General features: G+C 34.2%; 1 protein-coding gene across 2 annotated transcripts in view; it reads right to left on the bottom strand.

The window, feature by feature from the left end:
• ANO3 (anoctamin 3) overlaps positions 1–21137 on the bottom strand; it is a 210213-nt gene that overhangs the window by 60276 nt on the left and 128800 nt on the right. Inside the window, exon 4 of one of the 2 annotated variants that reach the window (XM_086612632.1) lies at positions 10484–10620. In XM_086612632.1, coding sequence (XP_086468758.1) covers positions 10484–10620 — 137 coding nt within the window. The remainder of the gene's footprint in view (positions 1–10483; positions 10621–21137) is intronic. The other variant, XM_086612633.1, reaches the window with a different exon arrangement.

The raw sequence follows: 21137 nt of genomic DNA, 5'->3' as shown, positions 1-21137 counted from the left end.
TAAAGATACAAGATGCAGAGGTTTGAAGGTGAAGTAGTGGACTAAAGGTTTCAAAGTGCAAGTTTGAATACACAAGTTTTTGAATGCCCAAACTTTTTTCAGGTTCAAGGCACAAAAAATGAACCCTCTCCTCAACAATGCAGAATTCCAGCACAAGTATTTCACAAAAGAAGACTAGAGTTGCTTTTACAGTCCATGAAGCAGGCAAAATCAGATACAAAAAGCTTGGTCATAATTCCCCCAAAGGGGAGAACTGGAACTTCTCTTATACAATTTCTGCTTATGCAATTTTGTACAGATATTCTGCAAATTAAATCTACCTTTTTTGTAATACACCTCTAACTTTCTTTCGATTATTATTTCTAGCCTTTCTTTCCTCATTTCTAAAACATCTGCTTTTCTTCAGTCTTGGAAAAACATGTTTTTTTTCTCAGATTAACAACAATATGCAAATATGCCCTCAGATTCACCTGCACCAAATAGAATTATATGGGGGCAATGTTCAATAAATAATGAGCTGCACTAACAGTAGAGAGAAATTTTCCATCAGCTCACCTCAGACGACTTTCAGAGGAGTACTGCCACAGGTTGAGATGCACGATACTGAAGCCACTTACCACAATTGTGCAGTGAACCCAGCCTATACTCGATGGATTGCAGGACTGATTCACTTCGCTGCTACTTCCACTTTGCTAGTTTCAATTTAGTGTTATTTTCAAGCAACACTGTCCACCTGTATTTGCAGGAATACCTGCGCCAGTAATAGAATCTATCTGGTGATTTAGGTGTTTTTTTCAGTTGATCTGAAGGAGCTCCACAACACTTAAGCAGAACAGGGAGCAGTAATTTCAATGAAACATCTGAGTCAAGGTATACTGGCCACTACTGACACAGTGAATCAGTCTTATAGTAAAATGGGCTTTCAGGCAAAATTACGCTTACTATTTATCTGCTGGTTTGGACCAATACATCTCTGATTAATCCTTTCACCTTTTTCTTGACACAGTGGAGGAGAAAAGCATCGGAAGAAATATCTTATGCAAAGCCCTTACTCTCCTCTACCCTTTTTAAGATTTCCTGTTTCACCTGGAAAATCTGTATAAAAAGGACTGATCAATGTTTTTCTCTCTATTTTTCTTCATCCTTTCTACCCTCTTACTTTTCCAGATTTTCTGAAACAGAATGCACCTGATCAGCTTTCCTACATTTACACACATCTGAAGACTTAATTAAGTTTGATTTGAGAAATTCCTTTTCGAGGACCGCAATATAGTTCAGCTTGTAAACCCTCTGAAGTTAAACAAGTTTTAACTTCACCTCGTTCTTCCCAAGTCTTTCAATACAAGAACTTTACATCTCATCTCCTTGTATACTGAGGCCACGAAGGGCTTCCTCACTCAACAGTGAACTTGTTAATAATGCAGAATTGTAATACACTGGTTTGCATCAGATTAAAATATTACCTAAGGCTTTGCCAATATAGATCTGTTCCTGTTCCGTGGTTAGCTTTATTTGCCATCATTTTTTGGTTGATTCATAGCTTGTGATTATTAAAACAAATAACATGACACACTGCTTCGAAGTCTGAAACAGTATAAAATTCAAAATATTGACATAATCATTCAAATGAAGTTTACAGTTTACACAAGACAAAACAAGTTGATCAATTTAACCTAGAAAAAGAAGCTTTTGCTCAAGCAAAAAAAAAGCAAAATGAGAGTAAAATGCAAATATTTAACAAGTTATAAAATAAAAAGAGTTTATATTTCTATTCAAATTTGGTACAAGAAAAATTTCCTCGGACTCTGCCAAGAAAGAGGGAGTTTTCAAGAAACTATTTTTCAAATTCTAATTAATAAGCAATGCCCTCTTTTTAAAGTGGGAACAGCTGTTTTACAGGCTCTTTCTCTCTCCAATTAATTTAAATAGCACAATTCACAGAAATTTTAACTATTCAACTCCATCGATTTCAGTCTATTGTTCTGCTCTACAGATTAAACTTTTGCCAATTTTTCACCCCATACATAGAAACTAATATTCTAGAGGAGTGAGCTGGAATCATTCCCAAAACAGTAAGCAAATTTTAGATTCATGTAAGAGTAAATGACATAGTACGGTAGGCTTCAGGTTTGGTGTATTTTATTAATAGCAAAACCACTAGCAAATTTTGAAACGTACTGAAAATTAGTGGAAAAATACACTGTAAATAATACATCAGTATACCTTCTTTTTTTTTCCACTTTATACCAGTGAAAAGTTTCAGTTAATGAATAATATGTATCACCTAGGTAAATTCAGAGGTTAATTAGAACCACATGTAGATACAACCGTACCCCTAATGTACATTATATAAAAGAAAAATTGCTATTTTTTAAAGCAATTGTTATTTGACTAAATATGTACAGTCCTCTTATAACAGACTTTCTTACCAAACATCACAATTATCTATGGTCAGACATGATCTATTAATAAAAATATTAATGTATAGAAATATTATTATGTCAGTGATAAATATATTAACGTTATTATACATATGCTATATATTGCAATAGTACAGTATAGTGCTTTTATTATACTAATAATATAAAATATTGACTACTTTGTGGAATAAAGTCAGATTTTAATATCCAACCACACTTAAGAGCATTCAAGCCAAGGCAAAAAGCTAACCTCTTGTACCATTCACCTTCACAATACAAAAGGACCCCTTCAGTGGAGTTCCACCTTCTCATGCTAAACTTGCAACTTCACTCACTACTCATCTGACCAATTATCAATTTTTGGAAATAGCCTTTAGCAGTTTATATTGTGCTAATTATTCTAGGGGATTAATTAAAAAGCCATTTGAGGACTCTTAAATTATGTTAGCATTGTTTTATACAACAAAATAGTATAGACAACTAAGATTCCAACCTGTGAAGCTTTACTTCAACTTATTTGATTCACCAACTCGATGTCTACTTAAACGTACATCATTACTGATGCTGGTTGGAATAGTGATAGAGAAATTTTTATTGAGGGAAAAATTCAAAGTACTTCAGTGTGAATTGAGCCTAGGAAAAGCTGCATTACTAGATTCTGCACGTGTTTATTTAATAAATGAATTTATTCTAACTTACTATCAACATCCAGTAATGCATGCCTGACATGAAACAAATTGTCTAACTTGTTTGTTTAATGTATAAGATTATCACTACCATTATCTAACATATAAATGCTAAATGAAGAGCAGGGATCCATATCTTTAATAATTATGATTTGCTTTACAGTTTTGTGAAATTTGCCAGCAATAGCAATGAAAATGAACATGATTTCTAACTTTTACACATACATACATGTAAACATAGAGGCTGACAACTATTTATTTTAACATCATCTGTTGGTAGTTTGCTGCTGATGCACTTTATAATTTGCTTTAGAATATAACTCAAAAATAGTTTCACCTACTACACTCACAACCAATAGTTACAAATAACTTATCACTAAAAGCACAAGGCGAGTGCTAGTCTTGCAGCATGCAGAGCAGGCACTGGACTCAGCCCAGAGAAGGTTATTCTGACTCAAGGTACTTGGACAGGGACAAAAAACTTTTACATTGGCGTGTAGCTCAGGCAGTGAAGAGTCTGTGTTTCAATTTCTGACTTCAAGGACTGTTGTTAACTTAATAAAAAGAATGTAAGGAAGTTTCATATTTATATGAACACATAGAGAACATCAATGCTCACCCATAATCGAGAGGAGCATTCACTTATGTAAGTGCCAACTGAGACAGTACACAAGAATCAAGCCTCCACAGCATGATATGTTTAATTTTTCTCTACAGTAGACAGGATGAAATTCAACTTTCCTCCATGTGGGTGGTGTAATTTGGTTTTAGATTTGTAAAATTATGTAAAGGAAAGTAACTATTCCAACAGAATAGTACCTGTGATCCAAAAGATAGGTGGATGGTCACAGCTGGGCCTCAGGATTCTTCTCTTACAATTCAGAACTCAAATTTCCTACATTTCTCTCCTCAAAATCTTTTATTTCAAGGTGACGATGTTTAGAAGAAAATTCATTTCCTCCCTACGACAGCTTGTGAAATCTTACAGCTAAATGTGCTAGAGAAAAATCATTTTTATAACTCTTACCAATAATGAAGAAACACACTAAAGAGAGACTTACTCAAATGTCTTTTTTTTCCCCAGGGAAAGTATAAAGAAGAGAAGGGAAGAAAAGAACCCATCAGTAGAAAAAGTGATGCTACTACTGAAAATGGAAGCTCTGAGTCTCAGTGTCATCATTCCATAATGGCAGCACCTTGCCAGTAGCATTTTTTGGAGACAAAGACATAGGAAAAAGTTGTAGAACCAGAAAACATTGGAGGAAGAACGAAAGACAAGTAAACGGACTTTGGAAAATGTATTTGCTTCCTCATGGAAACAACATGTTCACTAACCTACTGTTGACACATGAAACTTTTGTAAACACGACCATAAAGTTTACTGGCATGGAGTCTTACAGCCCAAACAGGACTGTATGGAACATTATACATATATATATGTATGTATGTATGTACACACATACATCTCTCTCTTTCTCTCTCTCTATAAAATCACTTTGTACGCTTGCAAGGAAAAGCAGCTTGGAATGGAGAAGTAAGAGGGGGAGAATGAAGCTTACAATGCAAAACACTGGTTATTAGAGGTGGGGCAAGGAAGAGCAGTTTCATGTCTTGGTTTTTAAGAGATGTTTTAGAGATAATAATGGATGAGTTCAGGGCTATTAAATCATGTTTAAGACAGAAGTAGCCATGGAAAAAATTTGAGGAACTAGGGCAGGAATTTTGATAGAGGTAAAGTCTGATGTGTGAAATTCTTGGGCACAGTAACTGCCTAAAACTGCAAAATCTACATGAATAGCTTTCTTGTTCTAACTCTGAGTAGAATGGTTATTCCTTGTAAAAGAAAACTTTCTTCCAATATAATTTATTATTGTTCTTAGAACTTCATAGGATGCTATTAAGTAGAATGATTACTGGCTGATTCATGAAAACCACCTCGTTTATTTTGATTACTAATTCTCCCTCTTACCATGAACTTTGCATTAACATTTTCAGCAATATCACACTGAAAGATGCCACCATTTCAGTGGTTAGTGTCTACATTCAGAGCTTATGACTCAACTCTTACCTTTAAATATCTTCTGGAAATAAATACATTTCTGATGCTAACTACAATGGGCTTATTTCATGAACAAAAACGAGATTCCTAATTAATGCTTGCTTTGTTTCAGGAAGTTTAAAAATCAAACCTAGAACCTCAAGAAGGTTACAGATTTCTTAAATTACATGGAATTACCTGAGAAATTATTTTAAAAGATTTTAATATAGTAATAATTTTTTACATTTTAAAAAAACATGTTCTGATTAAGAATACTCTAAGGTGTGCTTTATGAGAAATGTTCTAAGCACATGACTAAGTTAGCAATCATCTTTTTGTGTTTGGAGGGTTTTGGAATAGATAAGTCAGAATTAGATTTATTATATTCATCCTTTCAATTACTTAATTCTAAACCTATAGATTTTAAGTGTATACTATTTTGAGTTGTTTTTTTTCTTTTGCAAATAACCATGAGCATACTAACCTGCCAAAAAAACCTGGGGACATATTTGCATAGGCAAAGATATCCAAACTATCTTGGGCATCAGAGACAACATAGCCTGGTTAACACAACAGCTGCCATAATTACCCATGCTAATGTATTTCTGTGTATACTACACTGTACTGTGCAGAATCTAGCTTTTTTCTGAACAGAGAGGAAGACTTCCAGAAACACCTGACCTTCCTAATAAAACTGCTAATTTAAAACTTCCTAATTTAACTTTTTAGGAGTAAACTAAAGAATTAGTAATTACTTTAGCTTCTTCACAGAGAACTTTCTTTTTTTCATTTTCATTCTCTTCAGAATTACAGAGTAGCATGAAAAGTACATTTGTATATAACAAGAAAAATATATTTTGCTTCAGGAAAAGAGTAGGTTTAGGTGATCTCATGCAAAATTTGGAAGGAAGTCTGTTCAATGTTACTGTATGAGGAAGCAGCAATGGAGGATGTTTGGAGACAGGAGGAAGCTTCCCATTTTTAATACTTAACCACTTCTATTTGGTCCTTAAGTCTAATAGGAAGGCGTGACTAAGAAGCATACTGATATCACCACTGAGAATTTTTATGTACATGTTTATTTTTTTTAAATTTTCCTCTACCTGATAAAATTCCTTACTACTTTCCCTGCATTTCCTGAAATATTTTCTGAGGTGTTTTGGTTTTGTGGAGGTTTTTTTTGTTTTGTTTTGTTAAACAAAATATCACAGCAGATGACAGCAGATGCACTAGAACCATAAACATGAAGTTGACTTTTGTTGCACTTTACCATGTCATTCTATTCTGGGATAATAATTTTATCTGTTAGCATTCCTTTTAAACTTTATTTACTTTCGTGTTATTAAACTCCTATCTATCAGCTTCCCTTTGCTATTCTCCTTTTCAGTACACTGTTGTCAGCTGACAACATCTTGATCTTATTTATACACTAAAATGTTTCTATTGCCAAACCTTCTCTTTCAGCGTGCATGCCTGACTTCCACTGAACACTGGAGCAGGATTTTGAGTGAAATAATGTATGAGAAACTGTGATAAATTGAGAGGATTAGAGCATAGAGCACAAATCTGTGCAATCTGAAAGTTGTGAACTTAAACAGGAAAAAAATAAAAACAGAAAACAATTCCTCCAAAAGTGTGGAAAATAACATATTAAGATTGAAGAACATTTTTATTCTGCAGATATTACATTTAATTTATTCTCTTTTCAAAACCACCTACATGAAATTCTGTAAGTGAAATATTTGTTTTGCAGGAGAGAGAAAAATAGATATGTTCAAAATCACAAAGAATCCAATAAAAGTCCTCAACAAGGTATTTCAGGTTTCCACGGGTAGATTTATCCTTTAATGATCACTGGAATAATCTACACAGAACATACAGAGTTTTGCTCAACTTATAATGAATTTTCAGCAGTATGCCGAGCTGATTAGATACAATTCTCCATATGTTTTAGCCAATTGATAAATGTAAATCTTATTTAAAACTCCTTAGAAGTTACATGTCTTTTTGGAGACTGAAAGAAATTGTTTCAGAGCCTATTCAACACAAAGCTAGTCTCAACAAGCAGTATTATAGCGGATATCAGTGGATACCAGGAAAAAGCAGTAAACAAGGCTACTGTATAGGCAGCATTTCTTTACAGTTCCTAAACCCATAGTGATAATATGCCAACTTTGTTCTAAAAAAATCCTTTCTTTACTTTGCCAGATAGCAAAATACACTATCTAAAGAAAAAATCCATCTGAAAAAAAATTCGTAAGATCTAAGAGAGTAACAGCAATGTAGTGAATGAAAGGAAATGGAAGTATAATTTCTCAAATGTTCTTATCTTGCCACTATACACATGATAGTAATTGGCAGAGAAAAGAATTCACTGCTACTGACTTCACCGCTTCTTCTCTGGACAACTGTTGCCTCCCATTCAAGTGACAAAGTCTGTTTAGCCTGCTTTGCCTACTTAGTGAAAATAAAACATTTCAAATATCAACTTTCTAGGCAGGGACTGCCTTGCAGTGGCAGATATTACTCATTCCATACTTTGCTCAGCAGCCACTTGTTGGCATCATTCCTTTGCATAAGACCCCTTGGCAGAATCAAATACATGAAATCATATTTTCTACGCAATCTCAACAGCAGTTGATGATGAAAAAACAGCAGAGATGGATATTGAAGATGGCTTTTTAATGGTTTGAACAACTCACAATTTTTCAATATAAAATCTGTGGATTCTGAAATAATACCAACCTACACTAAAAGAGATTATGAGCTATAAATCATAATCAAGGAAACGAGAAAAGTAGATGGCTATCAAGATGAATGTTGGCGTCCAGATGCTGTATCAAAATTATCTCATGTTTCGAAAGCTTTGAAACTGCAGCAATACAAATCAGGTTTATTGAAAGTGACACATAGTGTATGTGATCTGAAACACTAAATAATTCCTGACAAAAATGGGTATCGGCTTTCACTTGTCAGCAAGACAAGTTTGTTAGTGCTGAAGTATTCAAGTAGCTCATGGCTGAGACAGATAATAGTACCAAGCATTAATTGCAAATAACTGTTGTAGCGATTTTTCCCTGAGTCTCTCAGGTGTAAATTAACCCTTCCAAAACAAGCCTAAATTACAATCATTAACAAGCAGGGAAGAAGAAATACTTTTATCCTTGTACACTTTGCCAATGCAGTGTTTCTCATTCTTATTCTCTGGTCAGGCTGAGGAGATATTTTATCATGATAGATTAGACTATTTTCCAAATGAGAGTACTTACCAGCTCTAAAGCTGTAGAGCAGCCTTCTGTGCTTTTGACAGTCTCAAAAAGAACTAGAAGCCTCCTTTTGCTGGTTTTATATCCATTTTGGGAAGAAGTTTCTCTTAGACATCTTCCACTAATTGCCACAAAGACTTGTACAGGATTCCAAAGGCAAAAGAGTAATCTTCTTTTCTAATATACAACTAATCTAAATCCCCTCTGCCTTTTTCCTGTGGAGGCAGGCAAATAGTAAACAGGAGGAGAATCCTGCTTGGTTGCCTCATTTGCAAAAACAGTATAAAAGCAGAAGGAAGTTTCCAAAGTAATTGCTATGATAAAAGGAGTTGTCAAGGCTAAAAGCCAGATGTGGCTTCAAAAGACTGTTTTTAAACTCTGAAGCACTTTGTTTAGTAGGTCAGGACATATGAAAATTTAGACATAAAAAAGTGCTTTTTTGTTTAAACTTAACATAAATACAAGGCTCCTCTTTAAACTTTGAAATAAAGTTAGCTTACTTGCTGCCAAAGAATACTTTGCTTGAGCACAATGAAATGCCCGTTACTAAAGAGACATTACCTGTTACTAGATTTGCTTGGTAGCAGCCTTACCTGTTACTAAAAAAATACTTAGTTCTCTATAACATTGTCCAAATTTTGCAGATTCTGCATTATTTGTTTCTGTCTTTTAGGCCACATTTAACATAAAAGGCTTTGTCTACCTAATCAAAATCAAACAAGAACTCCATTATTATTTCTGTCTTAATTCAACTAGCCTTGCAGAAACAGATAAAAAAATCTGCGAACACAAAAAGTTCTCATTGCAATGGCTAAGATTAAAATATAACACTTCTCTGTACAGATTTCTGATCTGTAAATACAATTACCTGTAAACCTATTTAAAAGTTATTAGATAGCTATTATTATAAAAGTTTTTTCTAAAAACATCTCATGAAATGAAGTCTCAAGATCACACCAACTTACCTGTGTTCCAGAATCCTGTATTAATGATGATCAGTGTGACTGAGAGAATAAGCTTTACAATAGTTACATGACTCTTGTGAAACATGTATACAATGCTAAAATCACAAAGTGCCACAGGCATAGCAGATGACAGAATTGTATAATGGCGTACTGAAAACTATACTATATCTACAGTATAGAACCTTAAAGCAATTTAAGCATTTCTAGATTAGTAGCACAGGATTATTCATGCTTTTATATACTAAAAATCAGAGAATTGCTGGTAAAAACTGTTCTGTAGAATACACTACGGCTAGTGCTTGAAGAAGAAAATAATTCAGAACTTCTTGAGGTTAGTTTGTTCATCATACACTTACAAGTAATTATGCTTAATGGAAATGAGAATTAAGGGTCTCCCTGTCCAGAGTGAGAACAAAAAAAAAAAAAACAAAAACCAAACATGTTTTGAACTGAAAATCACTCATAATTCTTTGACATTAAAGTGGATGAGCTGATGTAGAAAATGCACTGTGATGAATACTGTGATTAGGTAATTACTACGCAAGGTAACACATCAGTTTTATCTGGTGAGATGGCTTTCCTGGTGCTTTACTTGAGGTTCCTGAAAATACGCCCACACTCTCTTATACATAAGTGAATTTTATCTTTCATTCAATGTGTCTAGCTTTCATTTGCATTTTGCTTAGGAGGAGAATCCTACACTTGAGATCATTTTTAACTGATTATTTGCTACAGGAACTTATTTCTGCTAAACTTTCCTAATTTATTGAGGTCTCTCAGTTGATGTGAATTTCATTCCATGCTGGGAATCCTATGTCCTCAAATCTATTAAATATAAATTTTTCAAAAAAAGGCTACTGCCTCTTAGATGAGTTGATACAAATCATCAGAATCCCTGATTCTCCATAATTTTGGTTGCTTTTGGTGCTGCAGAGAATTCCATTCACTGATTCTGTAAGTCAAACTATAAAACGTGAGCCACCTAAATTTCTTACCATGAGATGCCTATTAATTTAAGCTGAAACTTATCCCTTAAAATCTATCTTTTAAAAATATTTAAGCACATTCTGACAATTGATACAATTTAATAAAGTTCTGTGTCCATTACCTTTAAAGATGATTTAGTCCGAGGTTCTGTTTTCTGTCTGGTAAGTTTGTTTTGAATAAGCAATGACTGATCTGTACGAGCATCATAATTTCCATGTTCTGAATCATCTGTGTATGTGTCTTTTTCCTTTCCTATGTCTGAAGGAAAAACAGAAGAAAACATTGGGCTCATTTTAGGTTATAGTGGGGAGAACTAACAGTATTGTTACAGCCATGGTTGAATATTCCTTTTAAGTACTCACTTTTCAATAACTTTTATTCTATTCTTTCCTGTAAAAGTTTTTTACTTGAAACATTGTCATGTTTGTCTTAAACCAGAAGTGACTATTTCTAGTAGAAGGCCTATAGAAACTTTTTTCTACTACCATTCAAAGCAAAAAAGCCCACAATGTTCTTCACAGTAGTTTTAAAAATCCCACAAAGTGATACAAAGCAAATATTAAAACACTTTTGTGCTTGACTCACAATTGTCGAGACTCAAAATGTGTTATCAAATAGGCAGGTGCATTCTAGAGACCTGAGTATCATCTCCTATTTTACATTTAAATAAAAAATTGAAATGCCCAATTCCCTAAGCACATGCTGCTCATCATTACGTGTAGTATTTGAAAATTCACGTGTTGCAGTGACCTCTTCAGAACATATTTTAAGAGGTGGACCTCATAGTGGTAGAAGAAAGTGTTTTCCTTTCCACTGAATTTGTTTCTAATTGCTCAACGAAAGTTTTAATAAAAACTTAGTCGAGTATCCTAAGATAGCTGCAAGTGACTGAGGACCTTCCTCAAAGCTTACTAAGATCCACTCTCACAGATTAGATTTCCTCCTGCATCATCACTGCAGGCAAGTCAAAAGGACTTAAGTCTCTGAGTCACTCTACATCCTTTATCAGAAGGAAGACTTTCTTTTAGACATTTAATTTCTTTGCATATTCTCCATCAAAAAATCATGACAATACTTACGACATATATCCATCAGGAGTAAAATGAAGGGTAATGCCTGTACAGTGTTGGACCATGTAAGTTTTAATGAATGTCAGAAAATGGTTAGTCTTGAAAAAAATATTTTAAAGAGGAAAAAGATGGAATAATTATTCCCACACAATTATGTCTTGGACAAATTGGAAATAGAAACATATTCAGACAAAAAAGTAACCCACAAATCCTGAGCCAAGTTCTCATCTCAGCTTTCACATCAACATGGGAAAAGTCAGGGGGACTGGGAACAGCATTTAGCCCAGTAATTCTAAACCCTAAACAGAAGCCAAGAAACAAGTCGTGGTTGCCGTGGGAACCACAATCTTGAATTTCCTGAATTTTATATTCAGAAAAGCTCATCTGCAACAATAAAGCATTTTTCATTAAGTTGTTCAGTTAAATTCTCCACAGTAAGTAGTACAGAAAAAAAATAACCACAATTATCTCATGTAGCCTACACATTTCTGAGATGGAATATTAAACTGGAACATTTACCAAGAGCTGTTTTTTCTGCAATTTAGCTGCTTACATAATGATTACACAAAATGAGCCCTCGGTAATGATATTAACCTCAGTAAATCTGCAAAGAGATTTCTTAATGTATGAAATAGCCTGTTTTAATTGTCAGAGCACCAAATAGAGATTTTGTTTATTTCAAACAATGTTTTAACCTAATATACAGGTTACTCTGTGTAAGGTAGTAAAATAATGATGGTACAAGTAGGAGTTATACAAAGTAGGAAACAGGATACTTAAGGAACTTTGCAGATTTGACTCACACCCAGATATGATGAGCTATTAGCCTTACTAAAGATCGAGGTCTTGTAATACAAGCCAGTATAACAAAAAGCTGAAAGACTCTACTTACATTAAAAAGCCTTTTTACGAGGAAAGTTTTCGAGGATTAGACATTATGAATACACCTAATACTCAAAAAAAGCCTTTGCAAAAAGTATATAATGTTTTATTTAAACAATTTAAAGTTATGAAATACGTTTTTCCTTAGTGTTCAACATACTTTTAAGTGCTAAACATTTTTATGTTTTAAAGGACACAGCTTTTAAACTGTAGCATGTATTTTCTGTTAAAAAAAAATTACCTTCCATTTAGATATCTGCTATCTTTTCTGAAGCGTAGTCAAAAAATGTTTCAGTAACAAAAAAAAATTCATAAACCCAAAGAAATTTGGAACTACAAAGATACATTTCTTATATAAATTTTAACTATACTTGCTATTGTACCTTTCAGCAGTTGATGACTTTTTTTATGCACCTAAAGCACTGTCCTACAAAGTAATGGTATTGATACAGTAAAAAGGGGAGGGATGAAGATTAAAATATAGCATTTAATTATTGAACTTGAATAAGCATTTGTTACACCTGTCTGAAAAAATGTCAGACTGAGAGATATAGCATACAATCCATATTTTAAAAGTATATTCAAAGTGTGCATTTTTCTTAACATTCGTGTAGTTTTAGACATTAATGTCAACTAAACACCTAAAGTATGCTTTGTAAATACTTTGAATAGACTAGTAATCCCATTTACCTCTTCTGCAGCAATATTAAAAAAAAATCTTTAATATAAATAATTATATTCTAAGAAAAAGTTCAATAGATTGCATCATATTTCAATACCAGAGCAGGTTACAAAGAACAATTGCAATGTATGTATGCTTTGGGAGGCTCATTTTGTTTCTTAACTTGAACTTTTTATAAATTTCTTTTGACTCGTTTTAAAATTTTTAAAGAATAGAGAATGAAATATGTTGGTTTTAGAAAAAGATCTTGAGACAAGGTGACAGAAATTAAACTTTGCCACTATTAGGATTAACTACATTTTTGTATTTTACTATGACTTGGTGCTTTTTCTGTAATCAGGTATCCACTGCTTTCATTAAAAGAGGGTCTCTCTCCTGTAATTTTCCCACGCAACAAAGCAAAATTACATTCCTTTAAAGTTACACTTATACAACCTAAATTAACTTGAGCTTGATCCTTCTTAGTGTCACCAACGCACACTACAATACAGTGATTTAACTCCTTCAGTCTTTTTTCAAAAATTGCAGTTTTAAACTTCCATGACATTTTTGTATAATGTTTGCCTATAAAGTAATTCTGTTTTCTGTCATCGTTTCCTCCACAATCTCTATTATTTGGTTTTGCATTTTAACTCCCATTTGGGATTGCCACCAGTCAAACCCAGATAGCATTCCTGAAAGTCGTGGCTGGAGTTGTACTGCTCAAGGATGTTTTTAACGTGACATACCCAAAAAGCAATGATAGGGACTAATAGCCTTTCTATGTGACTTGCATTATAAGTATCTATCTTGAAATTCAAACACAGTGTCTTTATTTGGCTGCAGCTCCACAAAACATCATGAGAAAAGCTTGGCTGCCTCAAGCTCTTCCCCTCTGCACTGTGGGAAAGCTACTGTTTACTTCATTTTTAATTTCCCATCATGCTTTCCCTGGCCTACGACAACTCATTTGGTTGTTATTGTTGAGAACTGCCAGCTCTCCCTGCTTCTGTAGTTTTTGGATGGGCTCTAACGCCAACCACCACAACTAACCTGCTTGACTTTGGGAGGAGGAAGGGTGTAGGCAAGAAGTCATAGGAGGAAAAAACCCCAAATCTAGTCCATATTGCTCTAGAAGCTCAGGCTTTTAAAACCAATTAACAGAACGATGGCTTCTTAACAGACCTCAAACCACTGCCCGCTTTCCCATGCGTATGTTCTCCACTGTTAATAAGTGCTGTCCCATCTGTGCTTTGCCAGGCACATCGGAAAGACATGAGCCAGGAGTGTAACATTTGTGTACACCACTGGGCTTCCAAGTGCTTGTAAAGTTCTTATTAAACATTTTTTGGGGCTTTTTTAATTCTTCTTCTTTTCAGAGCTAAAAAATGTTGATCGGCTTCTCAGCTGTGTAGGTCTAATCACTAAGACACTGCTCTACAGTGGCCAATGATCAATGTTTATATGTTGAAATATATCAGCTGAGCAGATATGGTTTATTAGCTTTCAGTTAATCTACACTTACATTTCAGTAACATACTAGAGGGAATAGTCATTTAGAAATGTCTAAAAGCCTTTTAGTCAATGTAAAAATCTCACAAGGTTGGCAGAGAGTGTAATGGTTGTTTAGGAAACATTTTTCCATTTCTCCTTTACTGCAGGATGAAATAAAAAAAAACCCAGAACATGAAATAATTTCTGTCCTGTTGGGAAGACACTTGGCTAAAAAGCAATACCCCTACATTAAGTAAATGGCAAATCTAGAGTTATTTGGAAAACTTTGAAACTCTGCAGAACGTTAAGAGATAGAAGGAAAAAAAGAAAAAAAAAAAAAAAAAGGACAGGAAAAAACCACCATGATTGGTATAAAAAAGAAGTCTGCTGCAGTGGGAGTACTGCCGATTGGAAGATGGGACTCGTGTATGCTCATGTCCATGTCCTCAAAGCGACAAGGACATCTAAAGCACATCTGCCTTCATTCTTAATCCCTCTCTTTTTTGTTTTTGAGGTCCTGGTAGGATTAAATTTTTTCCAGGGCTGTTCAGGTAAAATATTATTGCTAATGCAAACAGAATGTGCATGATCCTTTACATGACCTCTATATGTGAATTTTCAGAGTACCTACTAAAAGGAGGAGAAAGATTTAAATATTAATCCTACAAAAACTTACATTTAAAAGACTATGTGCTTGCAGAATTGTGTAAATAGCTATACAAAGTAACTATAATGCATTTTTAAGCAATTAGTATAGCCAGTAACAATGTCTTGCTGATGTATTTCACTTATTCATGTACGTTAATTAAAACTTGCATGGTATTTGAGAGCTTTTTGAACTGCTGTCATATAAAAAGTTTTATTTAAAAAAATTAAACTGTTTAGCTTTCCCTAACACTGTAATAATAAGATAGGAAAAAAAAAAATCTGAATTTTAAATAAAGGTGAGGATATTAAATCAGAGAAAAGGGTAACAGTTTTTAATTCTAGACGCAAAGACCAAATCATATTTCAATAAAGTCAATAGAAATTTCACTATTCAATAAGTCAAGGACTTTTCTTTAATTAGGTATATACTTAAATTTAATTAAGTATATACTTATAATCGTTAGCATACCTAAACATATAACTAAGTAATGTGTACTGTCAGCTTGGATGCACACTCGAACGTAAAGTAATTTAAGAAAGATTCAAGGATTAATCAAGTGGATAACAGATCTCTTCATCCTAGTAGTTGCTTTGTTTTGCTATCTTGTAATACAGAGCCATGATGAGTAACTCCAGGCTTCATACATCACAAAAACCTATCTACGCTTCCTGACATACCAGTTTTGCTATGCTTGATGCATGACAGTAAGATTTGCCCTAAGGGCACTTAGAGGATAAAATGTCGGAGAGACTTTCATTTCTGGAAGTTTTTTACCTAAGAATGCAGAAGTATTTAGTTTAGAAATTGATTTGTAGGTCCACACTCTGCATCTTGATTTTTGGGCCTTCTTAACTGCTTGGCTACCTTTCTTTCTATCATTTGTTTCTGAAGGCCAAGAGTGCGTTTTAATTTTAAGACAGAGGATAAAAAGCACTTGCCCTGATTTCTCTGTAACAAGCAATCCACTAATATATTTTAGATAACTGTAACATAGGATAGTAAATGCATTTCAACTGAAATGTGGCATAATTATGGAAAGGAAAATTAAAAGAAAAATTATTCCTAAATAGTTTCTGTTTCACAGACTTTGATAGGATGACTCTTGACTCAATCCTCTGAGCCTTTAAACATTTAGGAATAGGCCTTGTAAAGCTTTAGTGAGAATGAGATTATTGGTCAAGAAATTAATCCCCTTTTGCCCTAATTTTAGACCTAGAAACAACAAATAACCTGGAGAAGGATATCATGAGACACCTGGCTAAGTGGCATTGTGATGGATTTGGGTCTTCTTATTTTGTTCTGCTGTGTACCTGGACTACTATATTCTATACATAACATAGAAGGTTTTTCAGCTACCTGTGTATATATATTTATGTATCAAAAACTACCATAACTGACAAGCGCAGGATTTTCTTGATGTACATTTTCTAATGAGCTTTCAGATGGTGGTAACCATTACACAGAATATTTCTCATTTTTGAAAAGCGAGTCAGGCAGGTATTACTGCTGTTTGGATAAGTTAAAATGGTGTACAGAAATTGGTACAGTCAGAGTAAATGGCTAAAGCACTTTGAAACTTTGAACCTCAATATTAAGCTTTCTGAAGACTAATCCTTATTACATTTCAGAGATCACTATGCTCATGACGGATCACTCAGCCTCTTCCTCCATGCTGCCAGCTCTCCAGGCATGAACTAGCACTAGTATGGGAGCTGGACAATTCCCTTACACACTAGGTATAGGAAAAACTGTCCTATGCAGCTTTTCAGCCATTTCACAGCACAGTCAGAATAAATAATGCCTTGCCTGTGCAGGCATTACCTAAGGATCACAAGCTTGTGAAAATTTATTCTAAAAGTTCACAAAGGAAACATCACATTTCTGTTGAAGCAGAAACTGAACCCTTGAGTCATCTCGTCCGTGATCTTCAAGTCCCTCCTTTCATATGAACACTGTATGTACTGCACAGGTTATTGTGTCCATTCCAGTTTACCATAACATCACTTAATCAAAATTCACTTAAAAGCACTTCTGTAATTGAGCACCAAAAAAGGTTTTCCTCATGCAGTTATTACAATACTTTGTTGGATTATTAATTTTGGTTCGAGTCTTCATTTCTCAGTTCACTACAATGCAGTATTACACATACGTAAGGGAGTTTCTTATACATAAGCTTTGTAGCAATTGGATTCAGGATACATCCAGAATATAATGTAACCATTACAACAAAATTATGAACTACATCATCCATTATCAAGTTCCTATCTAGGAAAGATTTCATGTCATGCTAAGGAAGATGAGTTGCTATGCATAAATTCCACATAATTAATCTAATTCAGAAAACTAAAGAACTGAAAAAAGAATAAATGAATTACTGTTGGTTTATTTGCTACTGAGTGTTGGTTTTATTTGTCAAATAACATGAAATTAGATACTCGTTATATATAAATCCTCAATGTAAATTTCTATTGATTTTATTATCTGTTACTCATTTGTTACATCTTACTTGAAATTAACTACTCCAGCCTAACAGCAGAAGGCAGATCCTCTACCTTTTCTGATGGCAGGATCTGCAGAAAACTAGTTATACTCTTATTTGTGTTAGGGCAAATTGGTTTTTAGGTTAACAAGGAGACTATCAGATTCACAAGTCTTTCTCCTAGTCTAATTGGATTTCCAATATGGCAGAACTCCTGAAAATCTTGATGCCTTAGCTACGTATGTGATAAAGGGGATTTTTAATGGCATTAATCTGTATTGTAATAAGAAATCCCTTTTGTAAATCTGGCTCACAGTGTTTGAAAGCAGACATACAAAAAGAACGTCAAACCTGGCAACACTAATGACAGCAATTTTAACAATGGAAAGGGACCTAGCAAATGGAAAAACATGTCACATATCAGTCCAAATACTTCTATTCCTTTTGCTAAACCCAAAGGGTGATTTGAGAAAAGATCAGGCCATTCAGTGGAATATTATTTACTGGCTTTGTGAGTCTTTGCACCTACACAGTTCTTTTTCACCTGTACTATGCATTAGAAGAGAGTGTTTATCTCAGTTATGGAACGAAAAAAATTACTCTTAGAAAAAGGGAGTTATCACCGAATTAAAGTGAAATAAATTCTCCTGGAAATCATGTAAATTCCTTTCAGCCTCACTCAAGAGAACTTAATTTTTAAGTTCAACAATAAAGAACTGCTAAATTCTCTTAAACTCAGTCATCTGCTTTCTAAGCACACTCAAAACTCCAAAAAGGTATGTAGTAACCACCTCCTATAATTTTAACAGAGATTACTGAAGAGGAATTTTCAACTGTTCACGGAGGCAAAATTCCAGTGCAAATAACCTTCAACCAAAATTGTTTACATTCTGATTTCCTTTAGACAAGATGGTCAGCCAAATTTGTGATAATTCCAAGATAAAGTTCATTCCCTTTATGCATATGATAATAGCCTTTAAGGAAAAATAAAAGCGTTATTTAAAAAACTTACCAATTACTGTTTCTTTATATATGCATGTGCACACAGACATACCCCTGCACCAGTGGAGAATACCAGCTCTGAGATTAACTAACTCATTAGTTAACCTTAACGTGGCTGCAATTCTGTTATGTTTCTATAACTTTAAAAAAATAAAGTTCTAGAGGAAATCAAATTTTTATTAATGTAACTTTCTGTCTGTAGTTACTATGTAGCTACTAGGAGCTAACTATTGTCCACTTTTTTTTCCAGCTCCAACTAGAGGCACAAGCTATTACTGGTAGCTGCAGTAAAGCCAGAAATTCAGTAATCGTGGTTAAAGCTATGGCATTTAAATCTAGCTGGCACAATCAAAGTAATTACTGAGCATGTCTTTCAGAAGAAAAACAAAAGCACAGTAAAAACAGAATGGAAAATAAACATTTATAAACAAGTATTAAAAAAAAGGATGACACTGGAATTACATTGTTACAGCAATGAGTTCAGACTTTAACATCTGGGTTCTTGTGTGACACAAATTCACATGTATCTACAAATACAACACAAGTATTTTCATATTTTCTTGTATTTATCTCTTACAAGATCCTGACACTCAATTCTAAAAGTATGAAAAAGATTTTTTCTGTTTTGCTAAATCTATGCCTTGTAGGTATTTGTGACTATCGTATCAAGATGAGAGAGTAGTCCAGCTAAGTCCTATATCACAGGTATACTGTTCTTGATACCTAAAATACTACAGTGAGACTTAGCCTGACTGTCTGCCTCATCTCATACAAGCATCTCTTCTGTGTCTGGCATCAAAGATTATATAGCTAGGCAGTAAATACTTCTACTACCTCTGTAAAGTTGCTCTGAAGTCTTTCTACTTCACACTAGAACAAAAACTTTAGGCATCTTTCAGGAAAAATGTCAAGTATTGCTTCAAGACAGCCTGTAACTTAATGATATGAAGTTGGTCTTTCCTGTACAATCCAGTAACTGGAACTTCAGTCTTCCTGTTCCCTGACACACAGCGTCAGCAGCAGGGTACTGTTTACTCTGCAGTGGTCTCCTCCACGGTGAGAAATCCTACCTTCTTCTAACCTTACATAAATATTCCTGAAGAAGTCTTGACAAATTAGAATGTTCTCATAACAAATTTACTCAGAAAATTCCCCTGTGTGTGTGGTTATGGGATTTGACTAGCTACTTGACACCAAAGGAGTTGACAAAAAATTAATGTACCTTGTTGTCAAGAATAAATTCACTGTAATTAGTTTTTCACTATCTACATTATATTGGTTAGCAGGCATATTGGTCTCTTGGAGAAGTTCTTAAGTAAAAGGCATTTTCTGAGCAGTCAAAAAGCAGGAATCTTCCACTCATTTGATGAGTAAAAATCTTAAAAGAACCTGCACTGGAGCTGGAGAGATTAATGTTCTTCAGTGAACTGGGAACTCTGATCTTAGTTTTATCTTTTGTGAACTAAAATCACAAGAAGCAACAAAGGTCACTTAAACCAAAACTTTATAATAATGCAAACATATGGGAAAAGAAAACGCTTTTTCAAGGAAGTAGAAGCAATAATATGATTTTGCTCTGGACTGAACACCGAATTCTAAAACCACACTTTGAGAAACGCAAGGTGTAACGTTTTACTTAAAAAGCAGATCCTAGCACTAGGTGCTTTCCACCTAGGTCAGATCCAAAAGCCCTGATCATAACTCCATAAAGCTTTGGCTAAGCACTGAGCATTCCAGCACATCTGAAACCTCATAGCTCCTGTTATTTGTTACAGAAGCTCAAAGCCTATTACTTTGCTTGAATTTACTGATTCCTCAAAGTAAAAACACTATTTACCACCTCAAACTGACAGAGGAAAAAGAACCTAAATCCATAATGTCCTTGATCCCATTTGTCTGCGTTAGTAGCAACAAAGGTGTAATACATTATCTTCTTTATAAATCCATCGATGTCACTAACTAAACAAGTCCAACAGATTTGTGGCCTCATCTATAGTAAACTGAAATAAAAGAGAACCTTTCCACTGAGTCTTATCTGATGGATATTAATCCCCTTCTCTCAAGAAGATAGCTTGTCTATGGACATAATTCTGGAAGAGGAGAAAGCCGCTTGGCCTAGTTTGTGGATACTTTCATGATGTTGCCTAATTAAAAATTCACCACATTCACTCAATTCAGCATTCTTTAATGTTCTCAGGAGAGCCATTGGAAATGATTCACTAAGAAGATGATAACCATTAATCAGCCTATTTTGCAAACTCCATCAAAGTGCAAGAGTACTGACTAAAGCACGCAGCAGTGCCACATCATTCTTACCTATATGGTGATTGAAGTTCTAGCAGTAGTATCTCCTTCAATTTTTTTTTATTTATTTTAACCTCCAGATTCAGGATAAAAAGGAACGTTTTAGTCTTGGAGACAAATTCTTACCCACATGAATAGGATCCTCAAGCGCAAACAAACTGTATTTTGAAGGGTCATTTGAAGGACCTTACAGAAAGGTAATTTTTTTAAATGCACGTTTAACTGTCCCTGATT

Source organism: Tauraco erythrolophus, chromosome 6, assembly GCF_009769465.1.
Source record: "Tauraco erythrolophus isolate bTauEry1 chromosome 6, bTauEry1.pri, whole genome shotgun sequence".
Classification (NCBI taxonomy): Eukaryota; Metazoa; Chordata; class Aves; order Musophagiformes; family Musophagidae; genus Tauraco; species Tauraco erythrolophus.
The sequence above is the reverse complement of the archived record's forward strand: the minus strand, read 5'-3'. Positions and strand labels throughout refer to the sequence as shown.